The sequence below is a fragment of the Denticeps clupeoides genome, chromosome 7, assembly GCF_900700375.1.
Source record: "Denticeps clupeoides chromosome 7, fDenClu1.1, whole genome shotgun sequence".
In the NCBI taxonomy this organism is placed as follows: Eukaryota; Metazoa; Chordata; class Actinopteri; order Clupeiformes; family Denticipitidae; genus Denticeps; species Denticeps clupeoides.
This window is the reverse complement of record NC_041713.1, coordinates 2112762-2132701: the sequence shown is the minus strand read 5'-3', so window position 1 is coordinate 2132701 and position 19940 is coordinate 2112762. Positions and strand designations below refer to the sequence as shown.

General features: G+C 47.4%; 1 protein-coding gene across 1 annotated transcript; it reads left to right on the top strand.

Annotated features, from left to right (window-relative positions):
* The first annotated feature begins 2247 nt into the window (after positions 1-2247).
* Positions 2248-10121, top strand: znf281a (zinc finger protein 281a). The gene is made up of 7 exons (XM_028986593.1): positions 2248-2362; positions 3174-3702; positions 3841-3942; positions 4026-4149; positions 6080-6163; positions 6265-6383; positions 7757-10121. The coding sequence occupies exons 2-7, from the start codon at positions 3259-3261 to the stop codon at positions 9347-9349; spliced, it is 2466 nt and encodes an 821-aa protein (XP_028842426.1). The 5' UTR covers positions 2248-2362; positions 3174-3258; the 3' UTR covers positions 9350-10121.
* The last annotated feature ends 9819 nt before the right edge of the window (positions 10122-19940 follow it).

Here is a 19940-nt window from a genome sequence, read left to right as displayed (position 1 = left end):
TAGAAACGATGGGAGAACATTCTGACTGTGTTCTCATCATATCATGCTTTACATTAACCATGTAATGGGGCATATAGAATGATCGTATTCATGGTTGAACCAGAAGTTGCTCTGGACAAGGCCGTGAAGGTAAATGTGTTCATTCTAGTGAAGTGATTGATTGTCATTGTGATACACAGCAGCACAGCACACGGTGCACACAGTGAAATTTGTCCTCTGCATTTAACCCATCACCCTGAGTGAACAGTGGGCAGCCATGACAGGCGCCCAGGGAGCAGTGTGTGGGGACGGTGACTTTGCTCAGTGGCACCTCGGCAGATCAACAACCAGCAACCTTCTGATTACGGGGCCAACTCCTTAACCTTCGTCTAGCACAGTGCTTCGTCTGGAACAATTCCCCTGCATGTTCTATTCTTAACAAGTTAGGCCTTATCAGGTCTCTTAGTTTTATAAACTCAAAATCTATAGAAACTGAATGAGAATTGCTGGTGTCATCCTCTTGTAAGTCGCTTTGGATAAAAGCATCTGCTATGTAAAGTAAAGTAAAGTAAAGTCTGAGTTGTCTGAGTCAGCATTTGCTTAAATAAGTGCTACCTAAACAGGATTCCAACAAGAAATTATATATGAACATATGAAATTATATGTCATATCAATTTCTTTCTACTTGTTACAATGACAGTAAAAAAATGTCATTTATTCACTCACTCACATCCCATAATTACTCAGTCCTGTTATGGGTTCCATTCCAGGACACACCACAGGGCGCACACACACACACACACACACACACACACACTTACATTTAAGGCATTTATCCAGAGCGACTTACAATCAGTAGTTAGAGGGACAGTCCCCCCCTGGAGAAACTCAGGGTTAAGTGTCCTGCTCAGGGACACGATGGTAGTAAGTGGGGTTTGAACCTGGTCTTCTGGTTCACAGGCGAGTGTGTTACCCCACTAGACTACTACCACCCACACACTCACACCTGCGGTCAATTCAGAGTAGCTAGTAAGCTTTTGGAGAGTAGGAGGAAACTGGAGACCCCTGGAGAAACTGGAGACCCCTGGAGAAACTCAGGGTTAAGTGTCCTGCTCAGGGACACGATGGTAGTAAGTGGGGTTTGAACCTGGTCTTCTGGTTCACAGGCGAGTGTGTTACCCACTAGACTACTACCACCCACACACTCACACCTGTGGTCAATTCAGAGTAGCTAGTAAGCTTTTGGAGAGTAGGAGGAAACTGGAGAACCCAGAGGAATCCATCACGGGAAGAGTCTGTAAACTCCGGCCACACAAGGTCCAAGTCGGTATTCCAACTGAAACCCTTGAAATGCGAGGCCACGTCATTTACTCAAACAGTAACACAAATAGAACATAAATAGAAAGGTAATAACAAATAGAACATAAACAGAACAGTAATAACAAATAGAACATAAATAAAACAATAATAACAAATAGAACATAAACAGAACAGTAATAACAAATAGAACATAAATAAAACAATAATAACAAATAGAACATAAACAGAACAGTAATAACAAATAGAACATAAATAAAACAATAATAACAAATAGAACATAAACAGAACAGTAATAACAAATAGAACATAAATAAAACAATAATAACAAATAGAACATAAACAGAACAGTAATAACAAATAGAACATAACGAGCATCAGGAATTCGATTCTTTCATACTTAGATGCATATTTTAATTAGAACCTCTGTATGAAAGTGAGAAATTAATCCTCTTCATCTGCAACATAAAACTTTGGCTCTCCGAACTGCGCATGCGCACTGACCACCGCGTCAGTGCAATATGAATAAATGCATTATCGTGTGTGCTGTATTTATTAGACGTAGAATGTGCAGAAAAAAGGGATTCACGGCACATTTATACGACATGAGTCGACCTGTTCTCATGCTTTGCGATGCACTGTGTACGTATTCTTCATATACGGGGTAGACCAGATTAAATTAATCTACCATATTCATATTCTATTGATATTTGCCATTCTTATACATCGTTGACACGTATAAAACAATGAGCGGAAATTAAAGTATTTAACCTTTTGTAATGAATTGCATTGTGATTGTGGATAATTTCTGTCCCAGAAATTCATTCATGCGTCGACCGTGAATGTGACGTCATGTGATGCTCTTGTGCTGCGCACGCAGGGGTCAGGAGAGGCGCGTGGGTGTCCCGTCCTCTTCCTCCTCCTCCTCCTCCTCCTCCTCTACCCACAATCCCCCGCGCCTGGACAAGATGGAGGAGCGCAGCAGCTGCGGGAGAACAATGTTGCGGCTCTGAGCGGCGACGGGAGCCGAGATTCGGGACGCGCGGAGCCGCGGGGTCATGCGCTGGTGAGCGGGGTGGTCTCGCCGCGGTCCGGTCCGGCCCGGCTTCGGCCCGGCTCCGGGCCCGGTTATGCCGCGGTCTGGCCGCGCCGCGCACACAAAGCGGCGCGCATCAATTGTTCTGTAGCGGCGGGCCGGTTTTTTTTATTATGGGCTTAATGCTGATGCGCCGCGGGGACGCGCACCGCGCCTCGTGCGCGTGTTTAAAACTCGCCAAAAATATATAAAAAAAAGGTGGGAAATCCGATAAAAGCGTTTCCCGGGAAAAGGAGGAGCAGACGCGGCAGCGGGACGCCGCGTTTCGGACGTTTCGGTGGAAACTTGGCGACCCGCGCCGTCCCTTTGTGGCACGCGGCCGGTCCGGAGCCGCACGAAGGGACCCGAGTCGAGCCGAACCCGGGCCGAGGGCCGAACCCGAGCTCACCTCGCTCACACCGCCGATGAAACGGGCTGGTTGATGCAGCGACGCCGAACTTTTGTTCATGCGGCCGGAGTGGAATGCGCGTTTCACGTCTTTTACTGCTTCGTGCAAGAAGCTCCTACACACGTAGAATTCATTTTTTTTTAGAATGTTGTGTCCTGAAATGCTGGCTGCAGATGTTTTATTTAAATTTATTAAATTTAACCTTCATGAGAAGCGAGAGTGGTGGGTTGTAATTTTACGCCGACCTTTGACCCCCGACAGTTTGAATAAACCTGGCGAAAATAAGTGCTTTGCAGCTCCCGCCCCTTTTCCGTGCTCTCATTGGCTGTAGCTCGCCAGACCTCTGGTTGGGGTGGTCGCGCTGATTGTCTTCTTCTGTCCTCTGGTGTGCAGGAAGTGTGTGTTGGGCTCCTGGTGAAGCGTGTCCTATTGCCGCGACGCAGCAGCCGCCGCCACGTGAGCGAGTCGCTCGGCCGCCATGAGCCTCATCCAGGACAAGCTGGGCGGCGAGTTCCTGCGACCCAACGGCGGCGTGGACCCCGCCTTCGGCTCCGGCATGCTGATGTTCAGCCACCTGCCGCCGGTCGCCAGCTTCGCCCGGCTGGCCGACCTGCAGCCGCACGACATGATGAGCCTGAAGAAGGAGCGCGACTCGCCCGACTGCGGCGGGATGAGGGGCGGGGTTATGGTGGGCGCCGGAGGAGGGGTGGTGCTGGGGACAGCGGCCGGTCTGGGGACCGTGATGGAAGGTGTGGCCGACTACGGCCACCCCATGGGCATCAAGCAGGAGAAACTGTCCGAGCACGAGTACCGACTGGCCGATTATGGAGGGGGCGGGCCGATGAGGAACGGGGTGGAGCTGCAGGACGTGTCGCTAGGCAACCCTCATAACCTCCTGGTCCACGACCTCAGCGTGAACAACGTAAGTGTTCCACCTCTAGGACGTTCCAGTTCTTGATTTTACTGATCCTGGTCCTGTTAAAATGTCAAGACCCCATAAATATGGGGTTTAGTGCACGTGTGTGTGTCCACTTCAGCTCTCCTCTGTTTGTCCACCCAGCTGTCCAGTAGCATGGCGAAGGAGTCCTCTGGGAAGAAAGGTCGAAGGTCAAACGGTGAAGGACACGAAGGGAAGTCCCGGAAGAGGCGTGGCGAGTTGAAGGTCTGGAGCAGCGATTACGTCGCATGTTTCTTTAAATCGTGCTGGTTTCCGATTCTCCCCCCAATGTTCTCCTCTCGTCTCAGTCGGTGATGATGGACCCAGACAGCGGCGCCCTGTCACCCAACTCCAAACCGCACATCTGCGAGCACTGCAGCGCCGCCTTCCGCAGCTCATACCACCTGCGCCGACACGTCCTCATACACACAGGTCCGACGCACACACACACACACACAGATCACATGACCTTTTCACCATTAATCAGATTATGATGATCGAAGTGATTTTCCATCAGTTCTGGGTCGTGTGGGAAGTGTGTGAATTTGTGATTTGGCTGCATCACCCTGATGAACACTGTTGAGGGGGCGGTGGTGGTCCTAGCGGGTGAGGAAGCGGCCCCGTAATCAGAAGGTTGCCGGTTCGAATCCCGATCCGCCGAGGTGCCACTGAGCAAAGCACCGTCCCCACACACTGCTCCCCGGGCGCCTGTCATGGCCGCCCACTGCTCACTCAGGGTGATGGTTAAATGTAGAGGACAAATTTCACTGTCTGCTGTGCTGCTGCGTATCACAAGTAACAATCGCTTCACTTTACGACCTCAATGATTATTGATGCTCTGTGATAACGGCCACCTCAGCACGTTCGAGGGCGCGATTCTGCATTCTACTGTTGCTTTGCTGCTAAACGCGGCCAACAGCTCGCGACTTGCACGGACGGTAACCTGTACGCTCCGGTTCTCGCGCTGCATCGTGAAAATATCCTCTCCCAACCTTTCTCCACATTCTCCCGGACATGACCGTGGACACGGCAGAAAGTTCCCACGTGCCGACAGGTCTTCTCCCACAATCACGGTCTCCAGGAATCATCCCAGCTATTCTGGGATATGAAAGATGTTATATATACAATCGCGATTCGATTACGACGATCGATGCGTCCCAGCTGCATTCGACGTTCTGCTGAAATCCCGAACGTCCCGAGTGTGGACGAGGCCGAACTTTGACCCAGAGTGCCGCTGTACTCAGATCAGGCAACCCCGGTACTACTTTTTACCCAGAACATCACCAAGCAACGTCATTATTTGCATTTACGGCATTTACCAGACGCCCTTACCCAGAGCGACTTACAATCAGTAGTTACAGGGACAGCCCCCCCCAGAGACACTCAGGGTTAAGTGTCCTGCTCAGGGACACGATGAATGAAAAAGTGAAAGTGAAGTGATTGTCACATGTGATGCACAGCACACGGTGCACACAGTAAAATTTATCCTCTGCATTTAACCCACGACCCTCAGTGAGCAGTGGGCAGCCATGACGGGCGCCCGGGGAGCAGTGTGTGGGGACGGTGCTTTGCTCAATGTCACCTTGGTGGATCGGGCTTCGAACCTGCAACCTTCTGATTTACGGGGCCGCTTCCTTAACCGCTAGGCCACCACTGCCCTAGGACACACCCACATGATGGTAGTAAGTGGGGTTTGAACCTGGGACTTCTGGTTCATAGGCGAGTGTGTTACCCACTAGGCTACTACCACCCCACTACCACTCTCACACCTGCGGTCAATTCAGAGTAGCCAGAAAGCTTTTGGACAGCAGGAGGAAACTGGAGAACCCAGAGGAATCTATCACGGGAAGAGTCTGTAAACTCTTATAACCTCCTGGTCCATGACCTCAGCGTGAACAACGTAAGTGTTCCACCTCTAGGACGTTCCAGTTCTTGATTTTTCTGATCCTGGTCCTGTTAAAATGTCAAGACCCCATAAATATGGGGTTTCGTGCGCGTGTGTGTGTCCACTTCAGCTCTCCTCCGTTTGTCCACCCAGCTGTCCAGTAGCATGGCGAAGGAGTCCACAAGGCCTCTACCACCATAATAATAAAATTCATTATGCTCTGCACTGCATCCATGCAGAATCGTCCACGTCTGCATCACGGGGCTTTGATTAGGACTTTTTTTCAACCCCCCTAGTAATATATGATCAATATGTTTTCTGATTGTTTTTAAATAAATTTGACGCAGATTATATTTATGCATTTGATGAGGGCCTTCCCGTGGTCTGCCATTTTATAAAGTACTACATGATGTTTCCAGACCAAACTATTCCAGGTCCTGCATTTCTGAAAACTCTGCTCCTGTGTGTCTCCTGTAGGCGAGAGACCGTTCAGATGCGCTCAGTGCAACATGAGTTTCATACAGAAGTACCTCCTGCAGAGGCACGAGAAGATCCACAGCGGTGAGATCTCTCTCACACACACACACACACACACACACACACACTCAGAGAGAACGTTCCTGGTCCACGTTTCTGAGCATGTCTGTGTGTGTGTTCTGCAGGGGAGAAGCCCTTCAGCTGTGACCAGTGCAACATGCGCTTCATCCAGAAGTACCACATGGAGCGACACAAGCGAACCCACAGTGGAGAGAAGCCATACAAGTGTGAGACTTGTCAGCAGGTCAGCTCCGTTACGCCATTTCCATCGTGATAGCGGTGACCCCTGTCGTCCACATGTTCACAGTTCTTCGCTGCAGACCTGCCACGGCCGCTGCACACTGTGTTGCCAGATTGGGTTCCGTTTTGATGAATTTACTTAGCGTGGTGCAGATGGCAACACTGAGCATGCTTGTGGGGATAAATGAAAGCATTTCATCGAACAGGCCAATCTTGTTTAATTATGAAAATGCAGCTACAATCTCTAACCTGAGCTAGCAGAGACAGAGAGCAGAGCAGCCGTCTGGCTTTGCAACCCGTTTGAATTATCATTTGTATTTATTACCAAACTACAAAGATGTTCAGACTAAATACAATTCACAGGCTTTGGTCTCACAGTTGTCCATTCAGTAGAAAAATCCCATTTGACTCGTTCCTTTACGACCTTATGGGGGTTGGCATTATTCCGAACAACGCTCGGTAAACTACTTTACTTTATTTAGCAGACGCTTTTATCCAAAGCGACTTACAACAGGAAGACACCAGCAATTCCCCTTCGATTTCTATAGAATTTTGAGTTTACAAAACTAAGAGCCCTGATAAGGCCCAACTTGTCAGCAAAGAGCGTGCTCAGAGATTAAGTGCTAGACAAAGAAAAAAATTATAATGTAGATATATTTTTGTATCGTTTTGTGCAATGTGTACGCATGTGCGTGTGTAAACTAATTAAACCTTGGTTTTGGATTCATTGAGGTGCACAAACCTTTCCACGCTTTTCTTCTAAAGTTGTACCTGAGGAAATTAAAGCAGAAATCTGGCATAAACAACTGAATATTTGCCTCATCTGTAGTTTAAGGCCTTTTGTTGGCAGACATCTTTAGCAATGGCGTCCAGGTTTTCCGCTCGTCACTGTAGAAAGTAAAGCGATTGTCATTGTGTCATTGGTAGTAGCCTAGCGGGTAAGACAGTCACCTTTGAACCAGAAGACCCAGGTTCAAATCCCACTTACCACCATTGTGTCCCTGAGCAGGACACTTAACCCTGAGTGTCTCCAGGGGGGGGACTGTCCCTGTAACTACTCTGGAAATGGGGGTCTGGTAAATGCTGTAAATGTAAAATGTAAGTTCACCCCCTAGTTGAGCAGTGCCCGGGGAGCAAGGGGACCTCAGTGGGACCTTGGCGGTTCGGGATTTAAACACCTTCCGCTTCCTTACCCGCTAGGATGGCAGATAGCAGCCCTGTAAAATTTTAGTTGGGGCTCAACTTTTAGCATTTTAGCTCGGAAAAATATATGAACTTCTGGCCTATAGTACCTATCTTTCTGTATGATGTTACATATTAGCGTTTAACTTGGAACAGCTTCTGACCAGGAGTTTTTTTTTTTTTTTCTCCCTGCAGTATTTTTCCCGGACGGACCGATTGCTGAAGCACAAGCGCACATGTGCCGACGCCCTCAGGAGGGTCCCGGACGGAGGTCTGCTGGAGGTGGAGCTGGCAGACATGAGCCAGGGCAGCTACGCACTCACTCAGGGAACCGCGGCCCCCTCGCCCCGCAAGAGGGCCAAGCCAAAGGCTCCTGGTGAGGGGGGCAAGAGGAAGAAGTCCTCCGGACCAGGGGTCCAGGGGCAGGAGGCGGGGTACGGACTCCATCATTACTCCACGCTGGAGAAACACGGCATCTCCCCGTCGTCGTCCTCACATCCGGGGTCCAGCATGCACCAGTCAGTCCACGGGGAGCGATCAGGCACCAAAGTGGCCTACAAGAAGGCGGGGCGCAAGGGCCCGGAGAAGGGGGCCAATCCCAGCTCTGTGGACCTCGGCGGACACGGAGACGTGGAGGCGCTGCACGGGTTGGGTCTCCTTCAGGCCAAAGTGGCCCCCGCCAGCAGCAGTAACTATGACGATGCCATGCAGTTCGTCAAGAAGAGGCGGTATCTCCACGCAGCCAATGGGGCGGTGGGGGGAGGAGCTGGGCTAGCCGATTACGACGTTGCTGTCGGCCATCTCGGGGCTCAGACGGGGGGCGTGGTTTCGGGGGTGATGGACAGTGACGGGCCGTTGGGGGGGCTGCTGGACCCGACTGCCCTCGACCTCAAACACGACATCAAGTCAGGAATTCCTGACGAGGTTCTGCAGAGTCTCCTGGAACACTACGCCCAGAAGCCGGACGTCACCTTTGACCTCTCTGAACCGCACCACCACCACGTGGAGTTGCACCCCCCCTCGAACGATGCTCCAGCTGCCCTGGGTGCTGAAGATGGATCCTCCAGTCCAGCTGCAGGCGACAAGTTGGTGATCATGCACGAGTATTCACGCTTCCTACTGCAGGCTCTGGAAAGAACCAGCGGCCACCAGACCCTCCCAGCGTTCGGCCCACCTCTGGGCCCTTCGCCGTCCTCCTCGTCGTCTTCGTCGTCTTCCTCCTTCCCCGGGTCCCTCTACTCCTCCGACAAGCATGTGGTGTACACCACGTCCCCGCTGGAGTGTGGCTACGGTCAGGCCACACCCTCGAGTGTCACCTCCTCCTCCCCGTCGCTTCCGTTGTCCTCCTCCGTGCCAAAGGGTCCCTTCGGCCTGCTGGCGGCGCCTTCGCCGCCCTCTCAGCACGGCTTTCATCTGGCCGGCCTGGAGCCGGTGGTGGGGCAGCAGCTGACGCCGTCCCAGGAGCTGGACAAGCAGCACTCTTCCCCGGCGCCGCAGACGGGCAAAGGCGGGAGGGGCGGCTTCGCGCCGGCGCCTGCCCGAAACCTGGCAACCCTGACCACGGCGAAGGCCTCGTTCCAGATCGAAAACTTCGCCCAGGCGTTCGGCGGCCAGTTCAAAGCGGCGGGCCGCGCCCCACTGGGCTACGGGCCGGACTCGGGGGTCGAGGTGGACCACCCCGTACGGACCTCGGCCGCAGAATTCTCAGGGTTCACTAGTCTGTTAGCTGACGTCATCGAGCCTGTAAGCTCCGCCTCCAAAACCCAGACAAGCCAAAGTTACAGATGAAGATGCCAGGGAGGCAAACGGCTGCAGTTAGTTGACTTCTTGTTTTTTAAATCTAGTTTCCTATTTTATTAATTTTATTATAATTATTATTACTGTTTTGTTTTTGTTCATTTCTTTACACTGTTTATTATTATTTGTATTATTATTACACTGCCGGTCGTTTCTCACCTTTGGGTCGGTCCTCAGATGCAATTCTGTTTCTTGTGTATTTAGTCTTTTTTTATTTTAGTTTTTTTATGTATTTCCATGTTTGTAGGTGTAGCTCTATGCTGTTAGCCTGTAGATTTGATGATTATTGTTTTTATCGACTCCATAATGATGAGCTTGTGCCGGCAGGGATCTACCCAGAAACCGGAAAAAAAAAAAGTGAAGCAGGAGATCTCTTCTGTTCACGAGGTTAACGTTATTTCTCAGGAAAACTACGTGGGACGAAAGGAGGAGGATTTTTATTCGCGCGGCAGTTGACGTTCCACAAAATCGTTTTTTTGGGGAGAGAAAAAAAAAAAAAGACTGTAATGAGCAGCGAAATATTTTTATACTCCTCCGTGTCCAATGGAAAAGGTTGCTGCCTGCTTTCTGACACTGAATTCACTTTTCACCCGGCTAGATAGAGATTACGGTACTTTTTTTTTTGGGGGGGGCAGCAATGTGAAACTCAGTTTTGTTTTAACGGGGGCCATATATATATTTATAAGAATACATAGCGTGAATAGCCCCGACCTGTATTCCTCCGTGGGCGGCTCTCACTCCGCCTCACGTCTTTCAGCTGCTTCTGGTCATTTCCTTACATTATTTTTTTCTTTTGTTCTCTTTTCTTTTCATTCTTTTTTTTTTTTTTTTTTTTTTTTTTTTGGTAAAGCCCATGAGCACTTTTTAAAACCGATTGTTCACTGATGTTTTTACAAACGGCGGTGTTTTGGGTAATGTGGGGGGGGGGGGGGGGGGGGTTTCTGATGAAATATGAATATGGGGTTGGAGTGGGTGGGATGTTTTATAGGTCAGAGGTCAAGGGGGCGGGGCAGTTCAGAGTAATTGATTAGTTTTGGTGGGACGAAGACCTCATGGGGTGGGGGAGGGTCTAATTTTTTATTGTAATAATTATTTTCTAAGTTAACTTTTTTTCCTGTATTGTATGTAGGATTTTTTAAGGGGGTGGGGCTACAGTGGGTGGGGTAGGGTTTATTTTGATTAAATAAATTACCCGTAGATAGTCCCCTGAAATTTTGAATTGCGGTTAAATCGCCCATAAGAAATGAGCGTGATGGAAAAATGAGGAATCTTCATGGTTTTGCATGCAGCTCCAGCATTTTTTAAAATGGTAAAACGAACAAAAGAACGAACGTGTAGTCTTCCACTCTGGCCGCGGCCTGCGTTCTCCTTTTTTAAGTCTTGGTGCCGTGAGGGACTGCAGACCATAGGCTGACCACTCAATAATAACAGAACCCGGCGTTCCGTTTACCTCGTAGGTGTTCTTCAGGAGTCCGTATGTAGCAGAAGACGCTGTAGCATCCATCAATCACACCTTTTCCTTTACTTTTCGTATTGAACAGAACTCTGTTAGCTGTGTAAGCCCCGCCCAGCTCTGGGCGTGTCTGGTTCGGGGCTCCATCGTCATGTCATTGGGTTTCCTGGTGTACAGAACACTACACACGTTTTCATCTTGACATGGTTCTCAGAGCTGCTGCATCTGTTCATTTACCCCTTCATTAAAAGCCTCTCAGAAGCGCCGTCTCCTCTGTTCTTCTTTCGCGAACCGGCCTGGGAACGCGGACTCTCGCGCTTTCTCACCGCTGCTTATCTTCTGATCGCACCTCCTCTGCGTTGATGGGAATGTGTGTGAAAGTGGCTTTTTTTCCAGCTGTAAATGTGTGTTTGCTGAGGGTTTGGTACGCTGCCCCGCCCCGCCGGGACTGACGTCTGGTATGGACACACGGGGTTCGAGTCTCTTATGTGCTGTGGTTTATGGTCAGAAGGTGGCAGTAGTGCGATGTGCTTGAACGCCCTGCTGAGAGGAGAAGTCTGCTGAAGCTGCTCTAATGTAGATAAGCAAATAGGATTCAGTCGACTCCATCTCTAGTCCAGGTGTCCCTGTCCTTAGAAGATGCTGCCTCCATGAAGTTGGAGTAGCAGCAGAACCACACCCACACCCTGGTCCGATATCTTCCACATGTAAGTGATACACTTGGCCACCCACATGAGGTCACCTCTGTCCACGTCGGGGATTTATACTTCTTCCAACGTGTCACATATATATTATATAAATCGTTAATATATATTCATTTCATTGGTCATAATGTAATGGCTGTCTAAATGAAGTGGGACAGGCAGTGAATGGAGGGCGGAGCCTGTTAAATGGTGTGAGCTTATTGGATGAATGCATGGCAGGACGGTTCTGTTCTGGTGCTGTACAGCAACGGCAAAGTATTTTTGTCTCACGAGATTGGACGGGTGTTTTGTCTGTAGCCGGTTATTCTCTGGTGTGTGTGTGGTAGGACAGCACTTCCTAACGCACAACATGTATAATTATAGGGCGTGGCCCATTGTTTCACGCCCTCTCTTTACTGTTTGATTTCGCTGGTTCTGTTCCTCTTGGTCTTCCAGCATGAATTTAAACAGCAAGTGTCAAAATGTCCCCCCTGACCTGAACTACAATCAGAGTTCCACTGTACGAATACATTATTCAAAGTTGCATTTAAGTGTCAAGGAATAAAATATATTGTTTTTAGAATACCAGAAAGCGGGTTTAGTGAAAACTCTGGGTCAGCAGCAGCAAAACAAATTAATATATTGTACTATATTGTAATTTTCACACTGTGACTGTAGCCGAATCTCGCGGTATCTGACTCCCCCGCAATACGATTTAATTACCGCGACGCTTATTTTAGCTCCCTGCCGCTTGTGCCATCGTACGCGTGACCCCAAACAAACCCCATTAGCTGTGGTGTTATTGCGGAGTCCAGGCTGATAAAAACGGTGACCTGAGATTTCTGACTCGGTTTACCTGAAATCTCTCTCTATGCCTTTTTATGATCAAGCTGGCCGTGCCATTTGGCCTTGATGTTAAAAATCACACCAACATGGGGCCCTAGGCAAGATTTTAGGTGGCGCCCCCAAAACGGTGCTTTTTTTATGCCATACTGGGTGACACTTGACGCCTTAAAAAGCGCAGTTGAGTGCAAGTTCAGAACGGCGCTTGCACACGAATGGAGAACTAAGCGTTTTACCTCTAAGTCTTTAAACAAAATGCAGTTTTTTTTTTTACCCCGTTAATTTTAAAAATGCATTGTGGCCATTTTGGCCTTCCATAGTGGAGGGGGATTGACGGCGCCTCTGGCCACTTCACCCACCCTTACCTGATGTTCCAGTGGTATTAAGTCTGCTCTGGTCTTTTTGACCTGCTGCTTCAAGCGGTCCATTTCCAGGTTACATTTGCTGCTTTTCAGCTCCAAATTCATCTTGTGATGCCGGCTGACGGGAAGCACAGATAATAGCATTGACATTCGTACACGATTACTGAGGTTGGTTGTAAATCAGTGCTGATTTACATCTTACTGTGGAAAGGTTTTATGGAGAGGCGGCTGGTGGCTCTTCCTCTTCATTTCCATCATCACTGGAGACATGGGAAGTCCATGGTTTTATTATAGTACCACATTATAGTCAACTGTTCTATTTTGCAGTGTAAGATGTAAACCTGAATAAGAGTCTCTCTTGCTTCCTCCTCTGTAACAGCAGACACGGTTTCTTCATTATTTTCCCGTAGTAAAGAAATGAACGAACTTGCTGTTCCACTGTAAACCCATTATGAAAAACCATCACCATCAACTCTTATGTCAATTATAACTTACAAGACTTAAGTCACCTTACACTTCATTATCATTATGCTCTCAAAGAGAGCCAAGACTAAGAGAAGGCAGGGAAATAACTTCATGATAAAACGATTCATTTTGAAAGAGTGGCGCTGCTAAGGGGACAGAATTGACCTCTTATAGACACACATGTCTTGAGGGGTGTGTGGTTCAGAGGTCGTCCCTGCAGAGATGCCTTCAGCCTCAGGGCCAACTGCTCAGCCTCCGTGAGTGGCGGTCGTGGTGGGGGACCCCCACCTCCACTTTTCCCCGTTGGCTATAACAGGTCACATTTGAGCATACAGAGTAAGCAAATATGTACTTGTGATGTGCTCAGATCATTTCAATAAGCACTTAAAGAAGTCAAGTTAATAATGTAGCCTCTAAAAGCAGTAGGAGAAACAGACCAAGCACTATGGCTTGTAATACAATTACACCTTACTTGTTTGGAGAATATTATTATGATTTTATATCCATTTGTTGGGTTGCACATATTTTATATTATATTATATTATACACTCATGCATTGAGTCTGCTGATGGCTAGTTTTTTGCCATGCAAGTTCCCTTTCTTTTGCAGCTGAGGCTGTAATACACTTTTTTTTTTTTTCAAAATGTGTTTGTAATCGCCATATGCTGCCATTATATTTTCTACCTCAAGCATTGTGAAATACACTGAACGCGCCTTCTTTCTCTCCGTCTCCATGGTGACCTGTGTAATCTGTGCTCCACTAATCAGGCTTTATGCATCCTGGTGCTCCCGCTTAACTCGGGGTTAAAGCAACGGCGCGTTGACTGAACGTATCGTTCTGAAACACTGACAATACTGAGAGTTGGCCAGCTCGGGGTTACACAGTGGTGGCTTTGGGGTTAAGGAAGCGGCCCCGTAATCAGAAGGTTGCCGGTTCGAATCCTAGGTGCCACTGAGCAAAGCCCCGTCCCCACATACTGCTCCCTGGGCGCCTGTCCTGGTGCCCACTGCTCTCTCAGGGTGATGGTTAAATACAGAGGACATGTTTCACCGTGTCACCATGTGCTGTGCTGCAGTGTATGACAATCACTTCACTTTTATATTCACCATGTCCCAACAAGGCTGCCACATCAGCAAGGAGGGGGCAAAGTCATATTTTGGTCAGCCCCTTTAGGGTCCCTGAAAGTGTGAAAATGACCTCTGAAAAGTATCAAATAAATTCAAGCAAAAACTCTTCAAATGTTCAGTGCATGCAATTATTGTAAAGCTGCTGTAAATTAAAATGTAACTTCACATTTAAGAAGTTTTTGGTTGAAATCAAACTGACCTATTTAGTAAAACCAGAGAAAATGTCATTTGGAACATTGTGTCATGTCAAGTCCAACAGGAAGTAGCTGCTGATGTGCTGCTCCGGTTCCCGCCACAGTAAACAGCCCAGTTTTCAGGGAAGGAGCCACACAGAAGTGGCCATGAGGAGATGGCTGTTTAGATGTTGCTCTTTGTGGAGCGCATGGCGGATAAAACATCCACTTTGTTGAAGGTGCACGAGAAAAGGTGGGACGTCCAGGACTTTTACTTTCTGAACTTCCTGCTGAAAGAGCCTTGGGTTCCTCTTGAGAAGGTGAAGTGTCCCTCAGCAGATCACGTCTCTTAGCCTCGTGGGTTAATCCAGCAATGACACGCTTGACAAAGTAGTGACATAAGTGGAACGTCATTTTTCATACTTCAGGAAAGCCGAGTTTCCAAAATGTCACCCTGATTCCACAGTCAACATGTTCCTTTCAGGTGAAGTTTCATAAATAAACACTTGTCCCTTAATGAATAATGTATTTGAGTATCGCTGCTGTGACGTCGAGTCATACATCCTGGCAACGCCCGATATTTCCGCAGACTTCAGGCGGAGGAGAAACCTGTGTTCAGGTTCTTCAGCCATCAAAGACCATGTTCAAGCATGTTAAAGAGATGATGTTCATGCATCTTTCTAGTGACGGTGCACACACACACACACACACACACACACGCTATCTTCACTAATGTGTTGCTGTAGCTAATTTATTTTTAAAAAATCTATTTTAAAAAGACAATTTTTGTTCCGCGGGACATTTTCTCATCAAGTAACTCCTCAATTTGATCAGATGGTAGAGCTAGAAGCTGATACAGCAAAAATCATTTAAATTGCATTGCATGATCAACACAAATCAATGTCCACTACACGGTACAGATTTTAAGTATTGTTGTTATTATGATTATTATCATTCCTATTGATAAATTATATTATTGCTCATATTAGTACTGCTGTGGGTTTGTGCCCCGCCCTTGCACCCAATGACACGTGATTGCCTCGGGCGAACAGATCAAAAAAACTGCTCTAAACTGGATCTCACAAAGATATTTCAATAACAAGCATTAAGACGTATACTCTTAATATGCATTCTGTCTGCAGGGGAGTCTTTCATTAATCTGACCATTAAAGTGGATTTTTAAAAATGTTTTATTCCACTGCTCGGTCCTTTCTGTTTTGTTCCCTGCTCTCATTAAACAGGTTAATCTGTGTATCATTCACCCGCTCGGCCGCCACCCCTCGGTAAAACACAAATACCGGGAACAAAGAGCCTCGGCAGGATGTTGATCACAAATAAAACCCAGGAACTCCAGTCCGAGCGTCCAGCTGAGGAGACTGCAGAAGTTCTGCCGAAGGTCAGAGTCTCCCTCCATCCAAAGTCCAGCCTTCATGGCGTCTCGTCTCATTGAGAAGCTGTTCATGCAGCACGAGGCCTGAGGCAGGGAGAGAACAGAAGTGTTGACACCAGGAGAGGTTTCAGGTGGAGGAACACCTGTGATCTGGTGGTCTAACAAGTTTAAAAAGAACAAAAAAATTAATAAATACGTGCCATAGCACATATTTACGTACTGATGTCCTTCGTCTCTTTACACGTTTAATACTCAACAGAAATTCTTTAGAATTATCAATTCGCACACAGAAGGTAGATTTGTGAACCATTTATTTTGTAGTTTATCAAAAGAGTAACAAAGAACTCAACAATATCATACTGTGCATGCTGCAGTGGTCTGAAGATAACGTTCAGAGCAGTGTTGCCAGATTGGGCAGATTTGCACATGCATTTTAGCCCATCTCAACCGTGAACATCATTGAAAGAGTGTGGGGACAGCACCTTGAGGACCTCAGTGGCACCTTGGCGGTTCAGGAGTTGAACCCGCAACATTCCAACTATGAGTCCAATTCCTTACCCGCTAGCAGATGGCTCATTTTCTATCGTTTTAGTCGGTGTCTGTTTGGGTTGGGACGGCTCAATCTTTAGCATTTTAGTTGGGCTCAGGTTGAACTCGCGTGGTCATCAAATACAAACTTCTGGCCTAAAGTACCTACGCTTTACGTATTATTCATGGTGATTGGAAAAAGCTTTTTGCATGTCGTACTTTTTTTGTTGTTGACATTTTTAATGAAATGTTAATTTGATATGAAAATGTCCTGAGAGGTGAAGCGGAGCCTCTGGAAATGATGCTTTAAATCCACTCATTTCACTGCATAGTTCCTTTCCTCCTTACTCCAGGACAAAGAAATCTGGACTTTACAGAATCATGTTTTAAAGACAAATGTAAATTATTTTTACAAAGATGTCCTTAAATTCATACATGATCCAAGGTACCAGTTTTGCCACCATTGGGATTGTGTTCCAGTGTCCATCAGTGGAGGTCATGGACGTGATCTGATGAGAAATACTACCAAGAGTTGTGCAGGTCGCCCACTTTCTGACCCTGATCCCGGCTCAGCAGGAAGTGGGGAGATGTGCCGCCATGTTTCGCCTCAGATTTACAGTTGTGGCGATGGCCCACAGCCACATATTCGAGTGGGATTCCTGTTTTCTCTGGGGAAATGTGGCTTTCCTTCCGCCTGCAGCCTGGTGATGTTGCTGCTCTTCTCGTTTGTTGAAAAGTTCAATACGTACCGATGACGAACTTAAAAATGGAATTGGGGAGTGGGGACGGTTGAAAATCATGTCAACACTGCGGTGATGGCGGTGAAATGGCTCAACTACCGCTGCTTATTGTAAAGAAGTACTGCTTATCAGATCCTGTATTTTCATGTGGAAACACAACCAGCGACCATAATCATACCCGGCTGCTCCATAAGCTGTGTTGACAGTGTTTGTGCTGATGAAAATGAAACGGCTCACGGCGGCCGGCTCCTGAGGGTCATGGTCTGCCTTCGGTGCCTTTTTACGAGGAGCCTGGAAGTTCAGATCAAGAGAGCCCAAGCACCTTCTCCTTCTAACGGCCAACGTTTCTTCTAACTGGAAACATGTGGTCAGCTTCCATGAAGTTGCAACGATGCAAAATATTAATTTGTTTTGCAGAGGAAAGCAGGGAGGGATGTCAGCACCGGGGGTGTGACTTTTCTGAACATTACAGACGTGGACGTTAATGTCCACAGGTTCCTCCAGCAGAATTTCTCCTTTTTCCATTTCACACAAACCCGTCCAATATATAAAATATCATCATTTGCAAATATTTTAAATTAGTTGTTTTTTTTTATTCATATTTAACCAGGTGAAAACTTCAGAAACCCTGATGGACCTGATGTTGGTGAACGTGACACCAGACGGTTTCTTGAAGGACTTCGCCCAGGTGCTTGATGTGTTTCACTGCTCCGCCCCCTCACTGTCACACTCCGCCCACACGTCCTTACTGAACTCCTGACCACGTCTCATCTTCCTCTTCTCCTCCAGTTTCATTCGTCCAACATTTGGATTCCGGCTCTGATCTCTGAGCTGATCTAGAGTCAGTTTGTGCCCCCAATATTTATAAGCCTCTCCATCAGACACTGTTCCTGGATCAGTTGGTCTAAAGAAGACGTGATTTCATTCACGGTCACTGAGCTTCTTCCTTCTGACGAACAGCAGAGAACAGTGAGCTTTATCCATTATTACAGCGATTTGTCATGTCTGCCGGAGCAGCACTGATGGCAGTAAAGGAGGATGAAGGAGGAAAGTTATGATGAGCAGCAGATCCAGGATGGATTATTTACATTTACAGCATTTACCAGACGCCCTTATCCAGAGCGACTTACAATCAGTAGTTACAGGGACAGTCCCCCCCTGGAGACACTCAGGGTTAAGTGTCTTGCTCAGGGACATGATGGTAGTAAGCGGGGTTTGAACCCGGGTCTTCTGGTTCACAGGTGAGTGTGTTACCCACTAGGCTACTACAACCCCACTATCTAACGTGGTTTTGTCTAACGTGGTTTTGCTGAAGAGACACTGCTTCTGATTGGCCGGACAGGTAGCTGTTGGGATGAGAAGAAGTAACTGTGACTTGTTGGTCTCTCTATGTGACATCCTTTACATGTAGGCCTTTTTCAAAAACCTTTCCCAAGACACACCCACAGACACACCCTGTGTCCATGTGACCCCTGGACACGCCCCCATCATCTGCGTCATTTCGGTTCATGTTTGTTGCTTTACTGACAACGCTGGTGAAATAATGGAATGTTTCAGTGAACCGATAACAGAACAAAGAGTCTGAGTTCATTCACAGAGTCCCCATAAACCCCCATAAACACAGCATGAGTGCAACATCCTTCATCCTACGGGTACACACACACACACAGTAGTGCACACACACACACTCATACAGTCCAACATTTATACACACACTCATACAGTCTAACACTGATACACACACACATGTACACACACAGGGTGGTAGTAGCCTAGTGGGTAACACACTCGCCTGTGAACCAGAAGACCCGGGTTCGAATCCCACTTACTACCATTGTGTCCCTGAGCAAGACACTTAACCTAAATTGCTCCAGGGAGACTGTCCCTGTAACTACTGATTGTAAGTCGCTCTGGATAAGGGGGCCTGATAAATGCTGTAAATGTAAATGTAAATGCACACACACTCATACAGTCCAACATTTGTACACACACACACACACACACACACACGCATACAGTCTAACACTGATACACACACGCACACACACACACTCATACAGTCCACCATTTATACACACACACACACGCTCATACAGTCTAACACTGATACACTCACACACTCATACAGACCAACATTTATACACACACACACACACACACAGTCTAACATTTATACACACACACACACACTCATACAGTCCAGCATTTATACACACACACACACACACACACACACACACAGTCTAACATTTATACACACACACACACACACACACACACACTCATACAGTCCAGCATTTATACACACACACACGCATACAGTCTAACATTTATACAAACTCACAGACACACACACACAAACACACTATCTATCATTTATATACACACACATGCATACAGTCTAACATTTACACCCACTCACACACAATCTAACATTTACACACATTTACACACACACATACACACACACAATCTATTATTTATACCCTCTCACATATGCATACAATGTAACATTTACACACACACACACAATCTAACATTTATACACACTCACACACACACACACACACACACACACACACACACACACACACACACACACAATCTAATTTTTATACACACACACACAGTCTAACAAACACATTTATACACACCCTCAGTATATAATATATACTACATTAAATGTTCTGCCTCTAAACCTCGTATTTTATGAAGTGTTAATAAAGCGTTATAAGCGGCGCTCGCTCCGTCATCAGAATAAAACTCTTCCCGCCCCGCGTCAGGGCGGAGGAGGAGCGGCGCGGCGACGCGTCGCGA